Raw genomic sequence first — 24,242 nt, 5'->3', positions numbered from 1 at the left:
TTCAAGACATTTTACTTCCTTTAACTCACCAATGGTGGCACAGTGGGTAGAGAATCGATGTGGGCCGCTCAGGTCCCAGGTTCAAAACCCTGAGGTTGCTGGCATGAGCACAGGCTCATCTGGTTTCAGTGTGGGGTTGCCAGCTTGAGTATGGTCTCACCAGCTTGAGCACGGGGTTGCCGGCTTGAGTATGGTATCATCGACATGATCCCATGGTCACTGGCTTGAGCCCAAAGGTTGCTGGCTTGAAGCCCAAGGTTGCTGGCTTGAGCCCAACGTCACTGGCTTGAGCAAGGGGTCACTGGCTCAGCTGGAGCCTCCCAGTCAAGGCACATATGAGAAGCAGTCAATGAATAATGACTAAAGGATTGTTTCTACAAGTTGATGCTTCTTATCTCTCCCTTTCTTGCAAGTAACAAAAATAAAATAACAAACAAACAAGAAAAAGCTTGATTTTAAGCTTCACTCAATCTGTGGTTGATTTAATCTATGGTAGTGGCTTTAGATAGTACCTATTCATGGAAGACTCAGCCCAGGTCTTTCTATAACTAGCCTGAGTACCTTCTATACTCTGAGGCCCCCACCCTGTCCAGGCTGACCTGAATTGCTATAATGACCTTTGATGGATCTTCCCACACTTATTCTTGACCTTCTGTTCCAGTCTCTGTATTACAGCTTGAGGAGCTCTTCTTGACACCCTCCAATACTTTATCCCTTTTAGGGAGATACCCTTCATTCTCAGCCTTGAAGCAGTAGGAATTCAAATATTAAATGAAGAAACCTCCCAGTCAGTAGTGACTGTCTCGACTCCTTCACTGTGGCGTTCCTGCCTTTTTCTCTCTAGGAGCTGGAAGGTTCTGCACAGCATCTGGCTCTGTGCTCACTATGGGATCTGCCATATTTATGTCCCTTTCATCTTTGCTTTTCCAGGCTACTGCCGTTGGTGTCTGTCCCCAGGCATGCCCGATTTTCCCGTAGGTCTGCTTTCTGTAGGTGAATTATTGATTGTCCCTGTGCTTTTAATGCTAGGTCCTACAAATCTTCTTTGAAAATATAGTATATAATAAGTGAACTTACGAACTCTCTCTAGTAATTGTAGTAAGCATATGCACAAAAATACATATGGTTATAAAACAAAAGTAGATTTAGCTAGGTCATCATGAGAGACTGAAAATACTTTGTCTTTATATTCTTTCTTTTCTGTTAACGTGATGAGAGGAGAAGAGATTTCCTGCTTTTTTAATTTGCAAGTGATTTTTCAATATGAAATGAATTAGTATAAAAAATTTCATTCTGTAGCTCTAGACTTGGGCTTGTCATTTAAAAAAATTATGGGAGAATCACCACTCTAATCTCTATCCAAGTAAGAGTTTAAGTAACTTATAAATTCATGATTGTTAAAATTTAAAACCTTATAAAACACACATTTTCAAGAATATCATGCTCATTATTTTTTAGGTTTATTATAGTTTAATTTCCAATGTCCTGCTGAGATGCCTGTTTGATTTTACCTTGATGGTAAATATTAACCAAAAGGGCAAAGAAATAAGCTAATAATTGAGTCTAGACTGGTAGGTGACATCTTTCCAAAACTTTAAAATCAGGTTATACCAGTAAATTTTCTCAAATACAGTAGTGATCACTCTCCTAGTAGCGCTCTCTCTCTCTCTCTTTCTCTCTTTTTAATGTGAAAGGAGAGGAGAAGAGATAGACTCCCGCATGTGTCCCAACCAGGATCCACCTGGCATCTCCCATTTGAAGCTGGTGCTTGAGTACTAAGCTATTTTTAGCACCTGAGGCTGACACACTGGGACCAACTGAGCTATTCTCAGCACTCAGGGCCATGCTTGAACCAATCCAGCCACTGTCTGTGAGAGGGGAAGGGGGAGAGAAGAAGGAGGAGAGGAGAAGCAGATGGTTGCTTCTCATGTGTGTTCTGACCGGGGATCAAACCTAGGATGTCCACACACTGGGCTAACACTCTGTCCACTGAGCCAACCAGCCAGGGCCTCTCCTAGTATTTCTTTTTTTTTTTTTTCTTTTTACAGAGACAGAGAGAAAATCAGAGAGAGGGATAGACAGGGACAAACCTACAGGAACAGAGAGATGAGAAGCATCAGTCATTAGTTTTTTGTTGCGCATTGCGACACATTAGTTGTTCATTGATTGCTCTCTCATATGTGCCTTGACCACGGGCCTTCAGCAGACCGAGTAACTCCTTGCTCGAGCCAGCAACCTTGGGTCCAAGCTGGTGAGCTTTTGCTCAAACCAGATGAGCCCGCGCTCAAGCTGGCGACCTCGGGGTTCTCGAACCTGGGTCCTCGGCATCCCAGTCTGATGCTCTATCCGCTGCGCCACCGCCTGGTCAGGCTCTCCTAGTATTTCTTGTCTGAGCTCTGACAAAATAAAACCCTGCCGTTCACATAGTAGGCATGTGACAAGTATGTAAATCATATTTGAAAACATTTTAAAATTGAAAACAAAGCCACACATTTTTTTTTATAATTTTATTTTTTTAATGGGGTGACATCAATAAATCAGGATACATATATTCAAAGATAACAAGTCCAGGTTATCTTGTCGTTCAATTATGTTGCATACCCATCACCCAAAGTCAGATTGTCCTCTGTCACCTTCTATCTTGTTTTCTTTGTGCCCCTCCCCACCCCCTATCCCTCTCCCATTCCCCCCTCCCCCCCGTAACCACCACACTCTTATCAATGTCTCTTAGTTTCACTATTATGTCCCACCTACGTATGGAATAATACAGTTCCTGTTTTTTTCTGATTTACTTATTTCGCTTCGTATCATGTTATCAAGATCCCACCATTTTGCTGTAAATGTTCCGATGTCATCATTTCTTATGGCTGAGTAGTATTCCATAGTGTATATGTGCCACATCTTCTTTATCCAGTCATCTATTGATGGGCTTTTTGGTTGTTTCCATGTCCTGGCCACTGTGAACAATGCTGCAATAAACATGGGGCTGCATGTGTCTTTACGTATCAATGTTTCTGAGTTTTGGGGATATATACCCAGTAGAGGGATTGCTGGGTCATAAGGTAGTTCTATTTTTAGTTTTTTAAGGAACCACCATACTTTCTTCCATAATGGTTGTACTACTTTACATTCCCACCAACAGTGTATGAGGTTTCCTTTTTCTCCACAGCCTCTCCAACATTTGCTATTACCTGACTTGCTAATAACAGCTAATCGAACAGGTGTGAGGTGGTATCTCATTGCCGTTTTGATTTGCATTTCTCTAATAGCTAAAGAAGATGAGCATCTTTTCATATATCTGTTAAAGCCACACATTTAAATCAGGATCTGACATGGCAGGGGAGGGGATTGTAGAAAACTGGTATGAACACATGGCCATAGCCGAGTCAGGCCCCCATTCACTGAGACCTGTCAGGGACATCTCTGGGGTTCCAGCCCCACGCTCTCTAATGTGCCTTCTTAAAATCTGGCATTGACTTCCAATTTTTCTATCTGTTCCTGAATATGTTCCAGGAGAAACAGGGACATGAGTTAGGCCAGCCAGCATCAGCCTGAAGAAAAATGACGAGAAATTACTTTGACACTCACTGGATCTGGCAACCTGAGAATCAGAATTTGGAGTTTCCTGGTCAAAGAGTCCCTTGGGCCACTTCTTCCTCAAATTACCATCCAAGTGGCTAGCTACCCAGTTGTCAGAGGCTGGTGTGATGGGCTTTTTGATGGATTTGAGAAGTTCTGCAAATGTGGTTAGTGGAACGGTTGGTTATGGAGCGGCCACACAGACCACATCTTATTAAGTGCAAAACAGATCAGTGTGAACCTAGACATCTTGGCCATGGTAACAGGCCAGCAGAAATTGTGGTGCAGGATAATCAAGGCTAAAGTTGCAGGCCAGATTTTAAAGGCATGAAAACACAAACCCTAAGAACATGAAAAAAGTGAAGCAAGTGTTTGCACTTCAAGGTATTAAAAATAAGTGCTCTGGGTCTTGTTGATCGGCCGTTGTGAGAGAAGGGATATCCCCATGACAAATAGAATCCTCTTTCCTAGGCCAACCTAATGTTTACTTTGATTCGTTTTCAACCTGGAAAAATGTCATCTTAGGCATATACTCGTGAGTTGAAAATTCTACCAGGGAGCTATCCATAGAGCTGAAATAAATTAGTTTTCACAGAACAGAATTTCTTCCAGTTCCAGAACTTTTAAAATTACTTTTATGTGAAACTTTATATTTTGCTCTTTTCTTTACAGATCCTTAAGTCAAAGAATCTTAACATGATTTAACCATTTTTGATGGCTCAGGCCATGCTTACAGTAGAGTGCGGCGGGTGGAGGTCTTGAAGAGAATGTTTAGACCAGTGGAGGGACTAGAGAAGGCTTGTTGGGTCAGTGTCTGAGAGTGGGATATTCAAAAGCAAGGTTGTAGAGGCCATGCAGTTATGGAGGATGATGGGGTCCAGGGTGAGGGTTCTTAACCTGATCGCCTAGGAGAATCACTAGGAGTACTTAAAAAATATGCCAAAGTCTGGGCCCTACCCCTGTGTCCTCCAGGACCCGGACTCCTTCCAGCTCTTGAGACCATCCATAATCTGTGTCTCTCTTCATCACGGCTGCAGCTAGAGCTCCAGCTTTTCAAATAGATATTTTAACTGCTAGGATAGAACTAAGAAGGGCACAAGGGACAAATTAACTTTTTTGTGAGAGATATTTCTGGGAGCTGCCACACAATGCTTCTGCTTACGTTCACAGTGCAGAACTTGATAACACAGCCATCCCAAATGTAAGGGTGGTTGAGGTGTTATTCTTCATTCTGGGTAGCCATAGGCCAAGGTGAACATTCTTTTACTATGGAAGAATGGATTTTTCAAGATAGGCTCTATTCTCTGTGCTGGAGAAGCGTGGTGGATCACACTGTCTGATAATGTGAACTTCAAGCGAGCTGCTAATTTTGAAGTCTAGTTTATCTAGTCACATCTCAGGTTCTCAGGTCCTGGGGTGTAAGAGGAAAAGCAGCCTCCAGTGCAGGGGATCTGGTCCAATGAGGGGGTCTCCTCCAGGACAGCCAGACTTCAGTTAGGGTGAGAATGGGAAGTACAGACAAACTAGGGGTATAGGGGGTTTCCTGATGGTGACATTGTCACTCCCCACCATCCCCTTGTGTCTTCCTTTTCTCTTAACCATTGAATATCCCAGTGTTCTAATGCTTCTGTGCAGCTCCCTGGTGCCTCTCCCCGCTGTGGGACTCCAGGAAGCGCCAGCTGTCAGCTTCACTGCCCACCTCCTCCTCATCGCCTGGTAAATATGGAGCTCAAGGACACTCAGCTGGCCTGGAGGTCCTGCAGCATTCCCCTTGGATGAGCCATGTCCCACTCCCTAGGGGATCCTGTGTGATGACATCTGACTCCTCCTCTGCCTTCACTCCCTTCAGCTGTCGACCTCACTTGATATTTTCAGTGAGAAAGAAACAAAGCAAACAGGAGGAATTCCTTTGCTGCCCGCCTTGGCCCCTCACTCTGCCTGCCTCCTTCTCAGAGTGTCACCTCCCTGCTCTTGGGACGGGCTGATCTCTCTGCTTTGCACAGCCAAGCCCATCTCTTCCTGCTTTTCTCCTGCAAGGAGATCTTCTCCACTGAATCACTCTCATCAACACATACATGTAACCTTTGACCCCGCATACCTGTCAAACCCTGTTCCGTTTCTTGGCTCTTCTTCATAGCGAGTTATGGAGACCACCCTGTACACACCTGCTGCCTGCGGTGCGCCGGCCTCCCCCAGTTCCTCGGCCTCCCCCAGTTCCTCGGTCTCCCCCAGTTCCTCGGCCTCCCCCAGTTCCTCGGCCTCCCCCAGTTCCTCGGTCTCCTCCATTCTGGCTTCCACTCACACTCTGCTGACATTGCTGTTTTTGTGTCCATTTTGTTTCCAGATATGGCTCCACGTCTCTGTCCTCCTCTTACTTGACAAGGACAAGTAAGCAGCATTCACTGTACTTGACCACCCCTCCCTGAAACAGATTAACTCTCATCCTATTTGTGATGGTGCCCTGCCCCGTTTTCCTGCTCTCTCTCTGCCTCTAATTTGTGAGTGTCTGGAATGGTTCTCTTCCACTCCACCTCTGGCTGTGTGATGTCTGGGTCCCATGCTGAGCCCGCATCCCTACCTGTACATTCCTAAGCCCTCATGTCCTTGCCGTGAGCTCAAGACTCCTGTCCAAATGCTTGCGTGGCATCTCCTCTTAGAAGCCTTACCCTTTGCAGCTTTCTCCACCTAGATAACTGTCACCACTGTCCACTGAGTAGCTGAAGTTGAAAATTAGATGAAATCCTTGGCTCTACCTTTCCCTCCTCCCCCCTCTGCATCTCAGTCAACAGCAAGTTGGGCCTTCACAGTTCGTCCTCAGGCCATGTAGTTTTCTCCTTCACCTTTGCTTCTACCCTGGACCAAGCCATCATTGTCTCAAATGTTGCAGTGGCCCTCCAGCACCCCCCCTTTTTCTATTGTAATGCGTTCTCTAAGAGTAGCCTGAGTGAGCTTTAGAGACAAATTCAGTAATTCAGCGTCTTCCCTTTGCACTAAAATCCTAGCTCCTGACTGGCTCAGGGCCCTGCATGATCAGACACCTGCCCACCTCTCTGGCTGCTTTCTGCATTACTACCCTACAGTGTGCGCTAGAGGCACACTGATGTGTCTTCTCCTTAGGGCTGCTGCACGCTCATGTTCCCTGCACAGCTTCTTAGGGTTCATCTCTTCCCCATCATTCAGGTCACAAATGTCACCTCCTCAAAGAAGCCTTCCCTGGTTTCCTCCCAGCCTCTCCCTATGTGTTTGTGTTTAATGTCTGTTCTACTCCACTGGCACTTACTTTCTCCGAGAGCAGAGACCCTGTCTAGCTCATTCACATCTGTATTCCCAGTGTTTAGAATAGTTATTAACCCCTAGTAGAAACTAATCAAATATTTATTGAATACCCAAATGAAAAAAATGTCTGGAATGTAGTTCGCCTCTATCACTCTCTGATTGAAATTGTGACTGCCACTAAAAGCAGTGACTTCCTGAGTACTGTTTGTAAGGGCAGTGACACCTAGTTTACTGTTTCTAATCCACTAAGGGCTGGGGGAACCAGTTAATTGACCTTGTTCAACAATGCACGCGAAGAACAGGAATTCACAAGTAAAGCACGCCGTTTGGGAGGGGCATTGTCCCTGTTTCTTTTCCGGTGCCTGATCTGTTGCTGTTGCCCAGGGATGTACAGAGCCATCACATCAAGATCTTCATAGATTCAATCTCACAGGACATGCAAAGGAAGGAGAGAAGTCCAATTGCTTGAGCCCATAGTGACCAGTGGTCAAAACCTCATAGGAAAGGAGTGGCCTGAAAAGTGAAGGGGGTACCTCCTTGCAAGCGTTCGAGTAGGGGCTTTCACAACCCATCTTTGCTGCATCTTGGAAATGGGCCGTGAGGCGGAGAATGAGCGTTCTCTTAGTTCTCTGAGGCTGCCTGTATGACATGGGTTGATGTTTACCTGTGTAACCACGTCACTAGACAGGGCTTAGATAATGGCATTTTAAGCAGAGGATGATTACTTTCTCTTTAAGTTTTAAGTTTCCCTAAAATAGAAGATAATAGTACTCAAGGGATGTTTTCATTATGATAATGTACCATATTCACCATTTTTCAGGATACAATTGCTGATGTAAGAAACATCCAAACCTGTAGAGAACTGTTTTGAGTTTATCTGAGCCAAACTGATGACAATTGCCAGGAAGCGAATCTCAATGGATTGAGAAAACCCTCCAGAGAGTGAGTGGCAGCTTTGCAGTTTATTTTATACATTAGAATCAAACGGGGAGACATTCAGGGGAGGGGTTAGGGAGGCAGGAGAAAGCAAAGCAGGGAAATCTCTGGGACTGGATAAAGAGTAAAATGGAGAGACAAATATTTTTACATTGGTGGGTACAGGATGGGTAACAATGAATACTTTCAGCATTGGGGGAACAAGATAACAGTGAGGCTTCTGTGGTCTGGGCTCTGTGTACTGGGGGGAGAATGTGCCCTGAGTGGCCTGGAGAAAGGGGAGTACTGCGACATTGCAAGGATATATTATCTTAGCTGCAAAAAGACAGCAGGCAGGCTTACTTAAGGCAAAGATTGACCTTAAAGAATCTACAGGCCTAGGATGTGGCTGTGCACTATTACTTGCTTTTAGTTAGGGATTTTTATGTTCAGACCACCCTATGTGGTCACTCTGTGTCTCTGAGTTTGTAGGACCTGCCACGCAGGCCTCCCTGAGCTTGCCAGGTCTGGCATGTGGCCCCTTTTCTGGCTGCACAGTGCAGCAGCATGAAGCCCATTCACACTGCGGCCATCACCACCACCCTCTGCACTACTTCATCCTCCCACCCTGAAACTGGTACCCGTGGCACAGAAACTCCCCACTCTCCCAGCCCCTGGGAACCCTGTTCTCCTTTCTGTCTCAGTGGATCTGCCCACTCCAGCTAAAGGAGAAACACTCCAGTCTCCTCTACTGCCCGCTACTTCTGCCCAGGGCTTGACCCCTCAGGGCACAATCACTGCACCAGAGCAGGAGACACAAATCCCTCATTGCCTTGTTGTCATGTTAATTGTTTACTGTTAACTACCCTGTACTCACCATGAGTCTATTCTATTTTTTATTGAATTCCAGAGATTCCTCCTTTGCTTTCTCCCATCCCACTAATCTCTCACTTAACCCCCTATGTCTTCCTCTTTGATTCTGATCCATACAATAAGTTGTAAAACCACCATTTTCCAGAGCATTTTCTCAATCCATTGAGATTTGCTTCCTGGCAATTGTCAGTTTGGCTCAAATAAACACATAAACATTCGCTACAGATTTGGATATTTCTTACATTGACATCACCAAATGTGTGTGTGTGGGGGGGGGCAGGGGGTGTTTCACATCAGGCAGTTCTGCCACACCAGCTGGGTGTCCTCCCATTCAAGTCAGTTCTGACACTGCTCGGTGTTGACATTAGATCCCACAGGATAAGGGTTCAGTCCCACAAGACTGTGCCCTCCACCCCCTTCAGACACCAGTCAAAAATCCTAGTTGTTACCTGTGCTTGTGATCGACTGACAGTATATCAGAGATTCCCACAATTTATTCCTTGGGTTAGATTCTTTTGCTAGAGAAGTTCATAGAATTTAGGAAAAACATGTTACTAGATTACTGGTTTATTATAGAAGGATGTAACTCAGAAACAGCCAGAGGGAAGAGATGCCCAGGGCAAGGTGTGGGAAGAGGGCACAGAGCTCCTCTGCTCTCTCTCGGTGTGCCAGCGCCCTGCACCTCTACATGTTCACCAACTTGGAAGCTTTCTGAATCCCATTGTTGGTCAAATAAGTTTGTAAGTATGATATATGTTTGCTCGCTTATAGTTTGCATTGAATGTGGGGGACAGGCTGTAAGCAGGCAGGGTCGTTATAGCCTAAGGCTTAGTTTTAAGACTAAGCTTTCCCCCACTCCCTTAACTGTTGCATGATGTGGGGTGGTGCACTCTCATGAGGAATCCCATTATGCCTCAGATAAGTGACTTTGTATCAGAGACTTGCTTGTTTGTATATTGGATTAAAGGTTTTGATTTCTACACTATAAAGTGGGGCAGACCGGAGCTTGCTCTCTCGGTTCCTGAGATTAGCATTAGAGAGGAGAGCAGAGAAAGGCCACGTGGAGGAGAGGAGAAGCAGCCAAGATGGCGGAGTGCTGAGTGAGAAACCAATTAGTGCAGAGTTTGTGCAGAGAGAAGGAGATAGGGAACAGAGGTGAATAAGGCTGGTGAGGTAGAAACCTTTGATTCTAGGAAACTCGGATAAGTCAGTGGCTTTGTGAGCGCTGAATGAGTGGGTTTTGGAGCCTAGTGTGTGTTTACTTGCCCACCGGGTGCAAGCTAGGATTAAAGCTAATGGTCCAACCAGTTCTTGGCTCCATTGTTTCATTCTCATCTGTCCGAATCAAGTGTGAACCTGCATGGGCCAGGCGGCTGTGATGGTGGCCGTGGCTACAGCTTTACACCCATCCTTTTGGGTTTTTATGGAGGCTTAATTATATAGGCATGCTTGATTAAAATAGCTATTGATTCAACCTCCAGCCTCTCTCCCCTCCCTGGAAACCTAACAGGTAGGGCTGAAAGTTCCAACTCTGAAAGCACTGTTTTTGGTTGGCCTGGCAACTCCTATCTAAGAGGCTTCCAAAAGTCACCTCATTAACATACTCAGGTGTGGTTGACAGGTGCTTGTTGTTGTAAAGTACCCAATCCACAATTTTGCAGGTTTTAGTAGAGGCACGTAGTCCAAATACATTTTTTGAAAAGTTTTATTAAAGCAGGAAATTTATTAAATATGTTGGCTGCACATATCTTACACGGGGCAGTTCCAAAGTCCCAAATCGTGTGTGTCATTAATATTCTAGGGGTTGGTTATATACCGTTAATTATACATGGGTGGGGAAATAACCTGACATCATGATGTAAGGCTATTCCTTTTGGTTAGAGATACATGCATTAACTACATGCTTTCAAGAGGGGAGAGGTAGTTTCCATGGGAACAAATGCCTATAAATGGTCCATTAGTATAAGAAAAGGTTTAATTTAATTTTTTCTCTCCCTACACCTGGCTAGCTATTCACCTATTTCCCCATAGGTATGGGGGAAGGTCAGAGAATCCAAGTCTTCTTCCTCTTCTGCATTTACAACACAATGCTATCAGCCATCTTAGTTTTGATGCTAATCACAGAAGCATAGAAGTCACACTTAAAAAATCTTTCTGCATGCCTAGCCCAAATTAATAAAATGTTCTTTAAGCTTCCTAAAATATTAATATTAATTCTGTTGCCTTTGGTACCTTACAACATTATAAATAACCAGACCTTCTTTTTTAAAAAATTTTTTAAATGAGAGGAGGGGACAGACTCTCTCATGAGCCCATCCGGGGTCCACCCAGCAAGCCCACTAGGGGGCGATGCTCTGCCTGTTGCTCCATCACTCAGCAACAGAGCCATTTTTTTCTTTCTTTCTTTTCTTTTTTTTTTTTTTTTTTTAGTGCTTGAGGTGGAGGCCACAGAACCATCCTCAACATCTGAGGCCAATTCGCTGGAGATAATTGAGCCATGGCTGAAGGAGGGGAAGAGAGAGAGAGAGAAAGAGAAAGAAAGAAAGAAAGAAAGAAAGAAAGAAAGAAAGAAAGAAAGAGAGAGAGAGAAGGGGAGGGGGAGGGGTAGAGAAGCAGATGGTCACTTCTCCTGTGTGCCCTGTCCAGAAGTCGAATCTGGAACATCCACATTCTGGGCTGATGCTTTACCACTGAGCCAACCAGCCAGGCCGCAGACCTCTTTGTCACCTTAATTGCTCCGAAGCTTTTCAGGAACCAGGAACAAAACTAAATATTATAACAAAAGATGCCCCTATGGCTTTTATCTAGGAAAGGACAAGGACTTGAAGCTATGTGCCAGGAACAGTGGGTGAAGACCAAGAACACACTTCTTATTATAAATCACATCACACAAGCATTTAGCATTTATTTGAAATCCAAAATAATAGTTATTCTCAAAGCGTTAATTCAGGCAAAAACTCAAATAGTGCTCTGATTAGGAGGGGAAGGAAAGGGATATTTATGACAAAGGCGAGGGGAATGGTTACATGCATATACGAAAGGAATTTCTATGAATGTTAATAAGCTAAGGAAGGCATTTCTATAGGTGGAGATAAGCTATAAAGTGATGCTCTTTGAAGTGATGCTCATTCCAAAGAATACCTTCAATTTTCTGTCTGGTAATCATAACAAACAGTTGTTTAGGATATGGTGCTGTTTTAGACCCAGTCCAAACGTTATTTTGCCTCAAATTGCAAAGGTTTGAGGAGTAAGATTTACAAGGAAGTTCCTCTGGATGGCAGCTCCAACTTGATTGCAAAGTGGCTCTGTTTATATTTTTTACACACTCAATAGAATCATACAATTTATGTCCCATTTATGTATGAGGCAAGTGAAGACAGGGAATATTTAAATGGAGTCACTTGACTAAGCTGCTCAAATGGTAACATTATGAAGGTTAAGGAATGAGGAAAGATTCTCTTCTTGTTCTAACTAGCCTGGAAACTTAAACTCTTTTGAACTTTACAGTCTGATGTCTATGCCTGGATATGCATCTGCACCTCCAAATAACCTAATTACCCTCTGGACCCACGTATCCAAGCCATCTGATTACCCCTTGAAGTACTCTTTTACATCCATCTGGTGTCTGCCATCCTGACCACCTGTCATCTGGCTGATAACCATGCCGGACCAATCTTAGGGCTAAGCACGCACAACTCCTAATTCTCAAGAATGTACATTTTACTATAAGAACTTCTAACTTTTCTTTCTTTTTTGGACTACTTTTGGGTTTTTATCTAGCTATATGATTAAATCTTTATCACTTATTTCTAGCAAAACCTCCAAACTGTTTTTGTTTGACAGTCTTATTTTACTTAGCATGATGTCCTCAAGGTTCATCCATATAGTAGATTGTCAGAAATTTATACCCTTTTAAGGCTGTATAATATTCCATTGTATGAATATATGATACTTTCCTTGTCTGTTCATCTGTCCATGGACATTTGGGTTGGTTCCACATTTTGCCCATTGTGAATAATGCTGCTACAAACATTAGTGTACAAATATCTGTTTGAATCCCTGCTTTCAATTGTTTTGTGTATATACCCAAGAAATGAAATCACTGGGTTACATGGTAATTATATGTTTAATATCAATATTTTTTTTTGAGAAAAGTATTCAAGGGATTTGAAACACATGCTATTGGAGAAAAAGAACATTTATTTATTTATTTATTTATTCTATATGTCATGTAGTATGTTAGGTGTCAGGGAAGTAGAAATGCAGGGGCTTAGTATGAAGAACATAGTCAACAGAAGCGTAAGTAATAAGCTACTTACTGAACACTGTTCAGTGCAGTGATGAGATGTGTAGAGAGTATTGTGGGAGCACATGATAATAATAACAATTTCCAGTGTTTCTGAAGATGACCTTCTTGGGTGTCATCCAACATGGATGCTCCACTGAACTCTGGATAATCATGGGTAATGTGGTTTAGAAATTCAGGTATACAAGTTTTGTCATACATTTGCTTTTTTAATAGCTAACTCAATTCATCCATCTTTTCAGTGACCTAAATGTCTCTCTTTTGTTTTTCCTTCCCTTAGTGGTTTTTAATTGCCAACAGATCTTACAAAGTCAGTGCAGCAAGCTCTTTCTTCTTCAGCGGTGTGTTTGTGGGTGTGATCACTTTTGGTCAGCTTTCGGATCGCTTCGGGAGAAAAAAGGTCTATCTCACAGGTAATCCATTAGAGCAGCGATTTTCTTTCTTTTTTTTAATGTTTATTTTATCGATTTTAGAGCAAGGAAGTGAGAGAGCAAGAGAGAGACAGGAACATGTGTATGTGCCCTGACTGGGGATTAAACTGACAACCTCTGCACTTTGGGATGATGCTCTAACCAACTGAGCTATCTGGCCAGGGCAAGCAGTGATTTTCAACTGGTGTGATGCAAGGATTTTTAAAGCATGCAATACCTGCAATAGCAGCTGAAATGATAAAGGATTTAGAAAATATCCTAGAAAGTAGACATAATATCTTTTTGGATAAATAGTACTGTTATTCTATTAGTATGTTGAGACTATATATTAATAATAAAATTGAGTAAATGGGAAAAAAAGCCCTGCAATACCTGACTATTTAGTCAGGGGCACTGACCTCTTATCTCTTTAATTATCAAATAAAAAAATGACAACATCAACACAATAGCTGTCCAGTGTGAATGAATCAGAATTTTGCTTATTGTTTTTGTCAGATCAGCAAAAAATATATGTTGTGTGTGCCATAGGATTTCAGTAATTAGTGTACGTGTGCCCTGAGATGAAAAAGGTTGAAAATCGCTCATCAGAATGCTCATGAACTGAACAGGAGAATGGCTTCCCCTAAAGCGCTCAGGGAAATAGTCTGGGGACTCTTACCGTAAGGCTCCCAGGAACTTGCCATGTGGACACAGAGCTGGTTTTTACTACATGGGCAGGTAGCTGGACTGCAGCTAGAGTTGATTCTGGCCAAGCTTTGTCACATGACCGCATGGCAGATGTTTGCATGGTAAGCTTATCAGAGATGAGGTTGCTTTCTGCAGCCCCTAGTTTCTCATTTCTGCCATATTTTTAAGGAGAACAGAGGTTGAGATCTGTCTCCTATCTTGTGTTGTTGACTTATTTCAAATGAGCGCTATAGGACTTCGCATAGTTCTCTTGCTGAGCTGAGTGAGCTAGGATTTTTTTAATTTTCAGCATTTTTGTGAATAATTGAAAACCATGTATGATTGACAGATATCAACTTGTAACAAAGAAAGAAAACAATTTTTGTTTATAGTTTTTAAGAGGAACCTTTTTTAAAATAAAATTTTCAGAAAATTTATATTTATAGATTCAAGTTTACAAACTAATGAATATAATTTATTACTTCTGTCAAATGCTGCTTTGTCTCTGGATTATTGAATACTGTTTCTCTCTTTCTAGGTTTTGCCCTTGACATCTTATTTGCTATTGCAAATGGGTTTTCCCCTTCTTATGAGTTCTTTGCAATAACTCGCTTCCTGGTGGGCGTGATGAATGGAGGGATGTCGCTGGTGGCCTTTGTCCTGCTGAACGAATGTGTGGGCACCGCCTACTGGGCACTCGCAGGTACGCTTAAATCCATGTGGATGTGGAGGTGGTGAGCTGCTCCTGAAAACTGTAGCGAACCATAGTCTAAAAATGCACTTGGACTTCAAGTGATCTGTCCAACTATTAGATTTGCTTTCCTGAGTTTGTTCTGTCTGACTGTGAATGAGTCATTTTCCGTACAGAAAGATCACTCTGGTAGGGGTGTGAATGGATTGCAGAGGAGCTAGGGTAGAAATTGAGGGGTCATTCAGGGGCCTGTTGTGGTTGATCCTGTGAAACTTGGTGATGGAACGTCAAGGTGGGGACGGGGGAGGAATGGGGATGTGTTGGAGCTGGATTTCAGTGGGAACGTGACTTGCTGAAGAGTCAGCCGAGAAGGGAGGGGAAAGAGGAACCAAGGGAACTCCGTGGCTTATGTTTGAAACCTGGATGGATCAGTGGTGCCACTTACAAAAATAAAGTCATCTAACCTGCTGAAATCTAGTGTTGGCTACTACAGAATGAGCAGGAATAGCAGACTTGAAATTAATTTAAAACAAGCAAAAAAGAAATCTGAAAAATAGGCATTAATAATAGCCACAGGCCCCTAAACAGTTACACAACCACCTGTGGTACTCCAGAATGACAGAGTGCAAAAGCATGATTTGAAATGTTTACTTTTTTAAATTAAAATTTACAACCAAATAACCTAGAGCCTTGCCACATCCATGTCCCTACACCTTACCCCCGTTGTCATTTCCAGACATTCACGTGCAACTTCTTGCTTGACATTAGATATGAATGTCTTATTAGCCTCTTAAATTAAAAAAAAAAAAAGTTTGCTTTCTTTCACCTGAGAAGTCTTCATCAGCTTCTGGGACTGCCATCTATGGTAATGTTCTTACAGTTTTCAGAGGCATCAAACTAGAACCTTTGAATCATTTTCTCTTGTCCATTGTATCCAGTGGACACCAAGTCTTACTGGTGGTGACAGAGATTCAACTCTGATGAATGCGGATAAAGGGCAATCATTTGGTTAACATGACCAAAACACAGGAGAGCCGGGCCTGCAAGGTGCCTGGAACCAGGAAGTCAGCCACTTCTCATCTCTGTTCCCCGTCCTCTCTGAGAAGCTTCCTCTGCTCAGTCAGGGCTGGGGCCCAGCAGCTCTCAGATTTACCACCAAGTCCAGTATTTACAGTCCTGGGTAAAGCTCTGACTGGCCCAGCTGGGGTCACCCCGTTAGTTAGGGGAACTCTGATTGGCAGCTTCTACTTGAACCATAAGGTTGAAGTAAGGGGAGGAGGGTGTAAGCTCTCCAGAAGAAGAAAGGGATGTACTTGGAATTAGAAAGGTGTGCTGGGTAAACAATATTTTGTAATAGATACTCATCCCAGGAGGCTTTTAGATGTTTTTTCCTGGGGATGGAGATTACTACATATAACAGGCTATTTCATATTAGAGGATAAATGAACATTTGTGTAGCATGTATTATTTCATCTGGAACTAACACAACTAACTTTCGAAGCAGGATTGTCATTTTTCTTTCACTGATGAGAAAACTGACGCTCAGAGGCATTTAGTGATTTGCCCAAAATCACATAGCAGCTTGTAGCAGAACTAGGGTTTGAACTTGGTCCCCCCGAAAAGGTCTCATCCTGTGGACTCTCTTTTTGCCTACATTATTATCAATGGATGCTGAGAACTATTCTGAGCTATGACAGAAGGGTTCATGCATGGAAAGCAGGTGCTATCTGATGCACTGTAATAAACCTGTAATAGCTATTGATTATCCTTCATTTCCAGGGAAATCACACGTGCCCCATTCCCCTGCTTATTGGGCCACATGCTCTGAGCCAGTGGTGGTCAACCTGGTCCCTACTGCCCACTAGGGAGCGCTCCAGCTTTCATGGTGGGCAGTAGCGGAGCAACCAAAGTATAAATAACAAGATTTAACTATAGTAAGTTGTTTTATAAAGATTTATTCTGCCAAACTTAGTGAAAATCTGACATAAAGTACTTTGTAAGTAATTATTTTTATATGCTTTAACTTTCTGTAACTCTGCTTTATAAATTTTATAAAGTAAAGTTACTTTCCTACGTTATAAATCACCATTACTGTGGAACCAGTGGGTGGTTAGAAAATTTTACTACTAACAGAGATACAAAAGTGGGCGGTGGGTATAAAAAGGTTGACTCCCCCTGCTCTGAGCGATCTGACCTGATGTCATATCCGCTCGCCCTTTCGATCCCCACTTTGCCTCACTAGGATATATAGTGTACATGACATTATTTTTAGTTACAGCTTGATAATCCAATAACGAGAATAAAAGTAAACATTTGTTTTGCAAGGTTTTGGTACAAAATTTTGCTGAGAGGACCAGCAAAGTCTATTGTTAGGGGATGTCCACAGAAGCCCTTTCCTAGAAGGGCAATAGGAGAGAGGAATGCACAGAATGCAGTCTCTCCAGGGAGGCCACCAGGGTTTGAGTCCCGGCCCTGCCACACACAGCTCCATGTCCTTAGACAGCAGCACCTAATCTCTCTGAGTTGAGTTCTCACTCCGTAGATGGTGAGTAATGGTCCCTGCATTCTAGGACAATGTATGTAAAAGGCTTAATTTAAGCTCAGTAAATAGTAGCTATTTCTGGTACTATTGGCAATAGTAGCCAATATGGGAAATGTGACAGAGATATAGAATTTGCAAGTATTTGGGGCAAGCCAGTGGGTTTAATACCCATCTCAGCATTTATTTAAAGAAATATAGGATTCTTAACAATCCTGTAAGGTTTTTTGTTTTTTGTTTATTTTTTTTTCTATCAGTGTGCTGACAAAAATCCATGCTTCATGGAGCTTACATTCCACTTGGGAGAGACAGACAAGAAAAATATGAATACAAAGTGTCATATCTGATGGTGATAAATTAAGTAGGGAAAGGCAATAGGGAGAATTGGGAGGTAGGTTGTGATTTCAAATAAGGATTTCAGGGACAGCATCTGTGAGAAAATGAAATCTCAATACAGTATTGCAATAATCTCATGACCCAAAAACTTTATTGTGATAGAGCAAAAAGTATTTCCCAGCCTCAGCCCCGGGATCAGGCAGATGTCAGTACAACGTGCAGGGCAGAAAGCATTTCAACACAGCCTTCAAACTCATCTTGACCACATGTGGTTTGTATTTTTCATCTGTCCTTCCTCCTTTCCCCTCATTTGCTGGCCCCTCTTCTAGTTTATCATCTGGTGCTCGATAGTTGTGTAGGTATCTCTTTCCCACTGACATCTCATGAGGAAGGAAGTGGCCCAGTGACGTGGGTTGGGAATGGTCCGCTGACGGTGCCTTTCGAGTAACAGGTCTCTTGTCCCCGAACCAGGGTCGATCGGCGGGCTTTTCTTCGCAGTTGGCATCGCCCAGTATGCCCTGTTGGGGTACTTCATCCGCTCCTGGAGGACCCTAGCCGTGCTGGTTAACCTGCAGGGGATGGTGGTCTTCCTCTTATCTTTGTAAGTAGTTCTTTCTCATAGAGTTTAAATTCAGTACGCAGAAGGAATGTCTTAAGAAGAGGTGGGTCAGTGAGCGGCATTATTCCCTCCAACTGACTTTGGTGAAGACTAAATCCCACAAGCACTCCAATTCTTGGCAGCTTCTGGGAAGAGAGATGCTTAATTAATTCAGAATGCAGGTATCCCTCATTTAAAGTAACCTCTGAATAAACTATATTTTATCCTTCAAATTGGATGTTGGGGACTTATTTGTTGTTAGCCTGATGCCTTAAACTTAAAGATCTTTAGACTGGATCAATCATGGGCTGGGCGGACGACATTACAATTTGGTAGAGCAATCTGTTCATGGTAATATGTAGTGGCAGCTGTTCATCGAACCAATGAATAACATTTCAGGACCTTAAATATAAATAGATGTGGGAAGATTCTCAGATAGGGGAGAAATCCTTAGCTAAGGCCCATGGGCCCAACACAGAAAAAGGACGATTTCCTAGTCAGGGCAGGGTTTACCAGAGACTCACCCATAGTGCTACACATGATGCTCTAAGTGCCAAATGATGAGCCAGCAATCTTGGGCTATTTTACCAAAAGTTTTAATGCACTTATGAAAAAAGGTTTTCTTCTGAGGTGTCAGGCCTCTAATTTTAATCATGAAAATCTTTGGGATAAATACAATGTTCAGGAACTGGTACAAGCTTTTTCCTGTGCCAGAAACTGAGGGACTCCTGTAGTCGAATTTTTATTTAGATAGCTCTTTAATTTAGCAGCTATTTGTTCATGTTCAAAAGTAGGTATAGAAACGAATATAGTAGAAATAGTTAACCTATACTTAAAATGGCAAGTTTATTAAATTTCATATAAATTTAAATTAAAACCCATATAAATGTCAGTTATATGAATTGGAATAAGGTCATTTTATTAGGAGGGGATACTAACAATATTTTATTATAAATTATAATATTTTTATTATAAATTTTTGGAATAAGTAGATGTCTAGTACAGACTTTGAATTAATAAGCATTTATGCAAATAAATGGTAGATAAAGGAATTTTATTGGTAGATAAAGGAATTTTAGTTTTGAATATTTCTCAGTCTAACCTGGCCCCATCTCCCCTCAACAGTAGAGCGACTCGGATGGATGCCAAGCAGTGCTGCCTTCCTTCTGTCGTGTCTGAGTGTGTTTCTGCTTAGTGCTCAGTAGGGACATCTGTTCACTGGGAAATTAATTCATGTCATGAAAAATGGGAAATAGAGGCCCTGGCCGGTTGGCTCAGCGGTAGAGCGTCAGCCTGGCGTGCGGGGGACCCGGGTTCGATTCCCGGCCAGGGCACATAGGAGAAGCACCCATTTGCTTCTCCACCCCCCCCCCCTTCCTCTCTGTCTCTCTCTTCCCCTCCCGCAGCCAAGGCTCCATTGGAGCAAAGATGGCCCGGGCGCTGGGGATGGCTCTTTGGCCTCTGCCCCAGGCGCTAGAGTGGCTCTGGTCTTGGCAGAGCGACCCCCCCGGAGGGGCAGAGCATCGCCCCCTGGTGGGCAGAGCTTTGCCCCTGGTGGGCGTGCCAGGTGGATCCCAGTTGGGCGCATGCGGGAGTCTGTCTGTCTGTCTGTCCCCGTTTCCAGCTTCAGAAAAATACAAAAAAAAAACCCTAAAAAAATAAAAATTAAAAAAAAAAGGGAAATAGAGATAAAGGAGCATGTAAAATAGAAATGTATATTTATTCCATTAGACCTAGAAAGTGAGGCTTCCCACAATTGGCCTACAATTTATCTCCCCTAGTTTTCTCTTGTCCCATTTCCCGTGCTCTGTTCCAGGTGCGCTGAGCGGCTTGGTTCCCAGTTGAACCTCATGCCTGTCTGTTCCCAGGCCTCTGGCTCAATACTACGCCTGCTTTGTCAACATCCTTCTCCCCATTTCCTCTTGCTTAGTCAGTAGCCTTCCTGGTTTGTTCAAACGCTGTCCACGCTGAGCTTTTTCTGACCACACCTCCAGCAAGTTATTTGCTTTCTTTTCTGAATCCTACGACACTTAACCCATCCCCTGCAAGTGGTCCTCTTGTTTTTGCTTCATGCCAGAGCTTGTCTCTGACACACCAGGAGCCCTGACAGCAGCAGGCTCTTTGCTGAGTTACAGTCCCCCAGCACCAAAGCCCAGGGCCCTCCTTACACACAGTAGATCCTTTGTGTCCAGTGGGCAAATGTTGGCACAAAAACATTTGGAATTAGCTATCAGCAACATAAGAAAGGGTCACATTATTTTAGAGTCATACCTTGTTTGTTGTTTTAGTAACACCATTATTACTAGCTTAGAAATCCTTCATTTCACATTTTATAAATTAGTGCCCTTTAATTTGCAAAGTTTTTTTAACTTGTTAAGAAATCCACAGAACATTTTTGAGCTGAGGCTACATTGTTAAATTAACAGTGTTGCTTCTGAAGGTGACCTCAGCCTTGCAGGGGGCAACATGTTCAAAATTTGCTGCTGCTTCTTTTAAAAACCTGTCTTGCTGTTTGGTCTGTAGAGCCTGCATGTGTTGGGACTCCTATTCCCAAATCTGTCTGTTGGAACCTAGTGAGTCTTTGTTATAGAGGACTTGGCTGCCTTCTCCAAATGTGGAGAAGTATCGAGTCCTAAGCTTTCATAATCAAAGTCAACCCTTTCCCAAGCGAAAAGAAGTTTATTAACTCGGAGTCAAATTTCCAAAGCCTAAATATTTCTCAACTACTGTCTTTAAAAAAATGACCAATAAAATTATAAAAGTAATTTTTATTACTTTTAAAACAATTCTGGAAACATCGGGAAGTTAAAGGGGAGGGGAAAATGACTTAAATTACCCAAAGATAATGACTTAGTTTTTGGCTATTTCCTGATTGGTTTTTTATCACCCCTCCCAGTCCTCCTCAGTTTTAAATGTCATTATGGTATATTTTCTAGTATTTCACTTACTTTCTATTATAAGTATACCATCTGTATTCATTGCAGTAGTCTTCTTGTATTTGTTCTGTGTATGGTTAGACTTAAATAGGTAGTTTATGTGGAGCCTCATCTGTGAGTAGGGCCAGCTGATCCAGTGGATGATTGGCAGACCTAACTTCCAACAGAACAATATTTCACATGATTATTTACTTGTATATAGGTGATAATAACCAAACAATGATGAAGAAGCAAATAAAAGGGTTTTCTGGGATGTTATAAAAGGCCTTAGTTTCTGCTTTGGGTAACAGACACATGAACACATTAGATGCTGGACATGAATATTCTCTCCCCAGTAGCAAAAGTCCCTGGGCAAGCCCCTGCCTTTTGTTTCCATAACCTTTCCTCTCAGCACCTATATCATGGCTGGACACAAAATGCAAGTGCTCAAAATATGGTTAGTGATAGACTGTCCAGGAAGTTCCAAATTCTGTAGTGTTTGTTGCCAATTCACTATGCCTACTGAAACCTTAAATATCCCATCTTATTTATACAAGTTTCATTTTAGTCCAGTAACATCAAATTAGATCTTAAGGTACTTGATGTTGTATTTAGTAAACATGGTTTCCGTGTTCCTGCTGTAGTTGTCTTTGAAAAGCCCTCTAAGGATGTGTGCAGAACTGGAAGAAAGATATAAGTAATGTCTAAGTCTTGAAACTGTTCGATGATATCAGTGCCAATATGAATGTTCAGTGCTTAGTAGCTATAGTAGGAAGTAACTGTTGTTTTGTAACTGAAAGTTAACCAGAAAATAACTTCTATTTTAAGGTCATAGGGGATTCAGGAAATACCCTCATGACATATTCAATCCAGTGTGTCAACTGATTTGAGTCATTTGAAACAGTAATTACCCAAAAGTAACTAATTTTTGATAAACCCCGTTTAATCTTATGTGTGGTCTTAAAATAATCTCTACCTTTGCAATCATATATCACTGTGTCAAAAACATTTTGTACAAATTAATTTTTTTCTGATGAGATAATAAAGATTTTTATCTTCTTTGTGAGGCTTTTCCAGAACTGAAAACACCTACTATCTCTACAGTGTTATTCTGACAACACCTAGCTGTGATTCAGAGACATAATTCTGATCCCTGCTTTATGAAACACTTGTGTTATTTAGTACTATAGACTTACTTTGCTATTTTATATATTAAAATTTGCTTTAAAGTTAAATGCATATGGTTTACCAGTTTTACCGCTATTTTGGAAGCATGGTGTTGGTTTCCATTCGTAAAGGCGACCACCATTTAACATTGGCAGCCCTCTCTCTCTTCCCTGTGCCATTGGGAGAAGCGGGCTTTAGACCTGCTGTGGAATCTGGTTGTGGTGAGGGGCTCTGCATACAGCGTCGGGGAACTGTCTCCTTCCTGTGCACGTGTACATGAATATACAGCCTTTAATGACGTCTCTTTCAGATTCATTCCTGAATCACCTCGTTGGTTATACTCCCAGGGTCGACTGAGTGAGGCGGAAGCGGCTCTCTACCTCATCGCCAAGAGGAACCGCAAGCTCAAGCGTACGTTCTCATTGGCACATCCGGCCAGCAGGTGCCACAAGGAGACTGGAAGCGTCCTGGACCTGTTCCGGTACCGGATCCTCCTGTGGCACACACTGACCCTGATGTTCATCTGGTAATTACATCTGTGGGCTGTTTGTTGATCTGCACCTCCCATTGCTAAACGTCCATTGGTAATCCCTGCCTTCTTCAGGGTGACAGAAATTTCACCTCTTTTGTCAACATGACATTATTTTCACAAAAATAAGACTCCTCTCCTGGAGTGCCTAGCTTGGACTCTGTTTTTACTCCCTTTCTCTCAAGGAGGAAATGATGGGACCTGAAGGAAGGTTTGCCGAACTTGATGTCAGAAGCACATCTTTGCCCATGAGGCATCTGATTGTTTGATGTAAATATTATATTTAAGTCACCCTGCAAAAAAAAAAAAAGAAAGAAAGAAAGAAAGCTTCACAGAAACAGAAGAGTTTCTAAATAGGGTGTTGCGAATGCCTACCTTTGATTTTGGCATCAAGAAGTGAGACGGTGCATTGTGACTGGCTGTGAGTGGTGTGGCTTCCCCACTCACTCACTGAGGTAGCCTAAATGTCATTAACCCATGGACAAATGGGATTCTCGGAGAATGAAGGGACCAACTCAAGACCTCATGCAAATCAGTGAAAGAACGGATTAGTACTCTCTGAACCTGGTTTTCTTCCTTCCTTCCCTCCTCCCTACCTCCCTTCCTTCCCTCCTTCCCTCCCTCTTTCCCTCCCTCCCTCCCTCCCTCCCTCCCTCCCTCTCCTTCCTTCCTTCCTTCCTTCCTTCCTTCCTTCCTTCCTTCCTTCCTTCCTTCCTTCCTTCCACTCTTCCTTCCTTCTTTTTTCCTTCCTTCCTTCCCTCCTTCCTGCCTCCCTTCCCTCCTTCCTCCCCCTCCCTCCCTCCCTCCATCCTTCCTCCTTTCCTTCCTCCCTCTCTCTTTCTTTCCTTCCCTTCCTTCCTTCTTTTCTTTCTCTCTCTTTCTTTCTTTCTTTCTTTCTTTCTTTCTTTCTTTCTTTCTTTCTCTCTCTCTCTCTCTCTTTTCCTCCCTCCCTCCCTCCCTTCCTTCCTTCTTTTTAAAACACTTTATTTTATTGATTTTAGAGAGAGACGAAAACATTGATTTGTTTCTGTATATGCCCGGACTCAGGATCCACCTGGTGACCTTTGCGTATCGGGCAACGCTGTAACCAACGGAGCTATCCGGCCACGGCTCTCTGAACCTGATTTTCAAGTTTAGTTTATTCCAACCTGCCTGCCTCTTAAAGTGCTCTTAGCATTAATGTAAATTGCATTGAATGGTTCAGGAAGGTTCTGTTTAAAGGATGAAGTTGTGGAAAAGGGAGAAATGGATGGGCAATACATACAGTGTGTCAGGTGCACATGTGTTTTAGTATGTGCACCCTGCCTGGGTGCCATAGGTGTTATCTGGTCCAGTGTTGGGTGTGAACATCAGGTCTACTGGCCTAAAGGACTATCGTGCTGAGGTTTGTCTTACCCTGAAGATTACAATGGAAACATACA

The 24,242-nt window shown here is 42.8% G+C and overlaps 1 protein-coding gene across 8 annotated transcripts in view; it reads left to right on the top strand.

The window, feature by feature from the left end:
* SLC22A15 (solute carrier family 22 member 15) overlaps positions 1–24,242 on the top strand; it is a 73,144-nt gene that overhangs the window by 26,097 nt on the left and 22,805 nt on the right. For all 8 annotated transcript variants that reach the window (XR_010730383.1, XR_010730385.1, XR_010730384.1 and 5 more), the window contains exons 3-6: positions 13,230–13,362; positions 14,585–14,749; positions 18,084–18,213; positions 22,603–22,818. Coding sequence is in view for 5 of the 8 variants with exons in the window: in XM_066268209.1 (XP_066124306.1) it covers positions 13,230–13,362; positions 14,585–14,749; positions 18,084–18,213; positions 22,603–22,818 (644 nt within the window). In the remaining 3 variants the exon portion in view is untranslated. The remainder of the gene's footprint in view (positions 1–13,229; positions 13,363–14,584; positions 14,750–18,083; positions 18,214–22,602; positions 22,819–24,242) is intronic.

The sequence above is a fragment of the Saccopteryx bilineata genome, chromosome 3 (genome assembly GCF_036850765.1).
Source record: "Saccopteryx bilineata isolate mSacBil1 chromosome 3, mSacBil1_pri_phased_curated, whole genome shotgun sequence".
In the NCBI taxonomy this organism is placed as follows: Eukaryota; Metazoa; Chordata; class Mammalia; order Chiroptera; family Emballonuridae; genus Saccopteryx; species Saccopteryx bilineata.
Note: the sequence above shows the minus strand (reverse complement) of the source record. Positions and strands in the feature narration are given on the sequence as shown.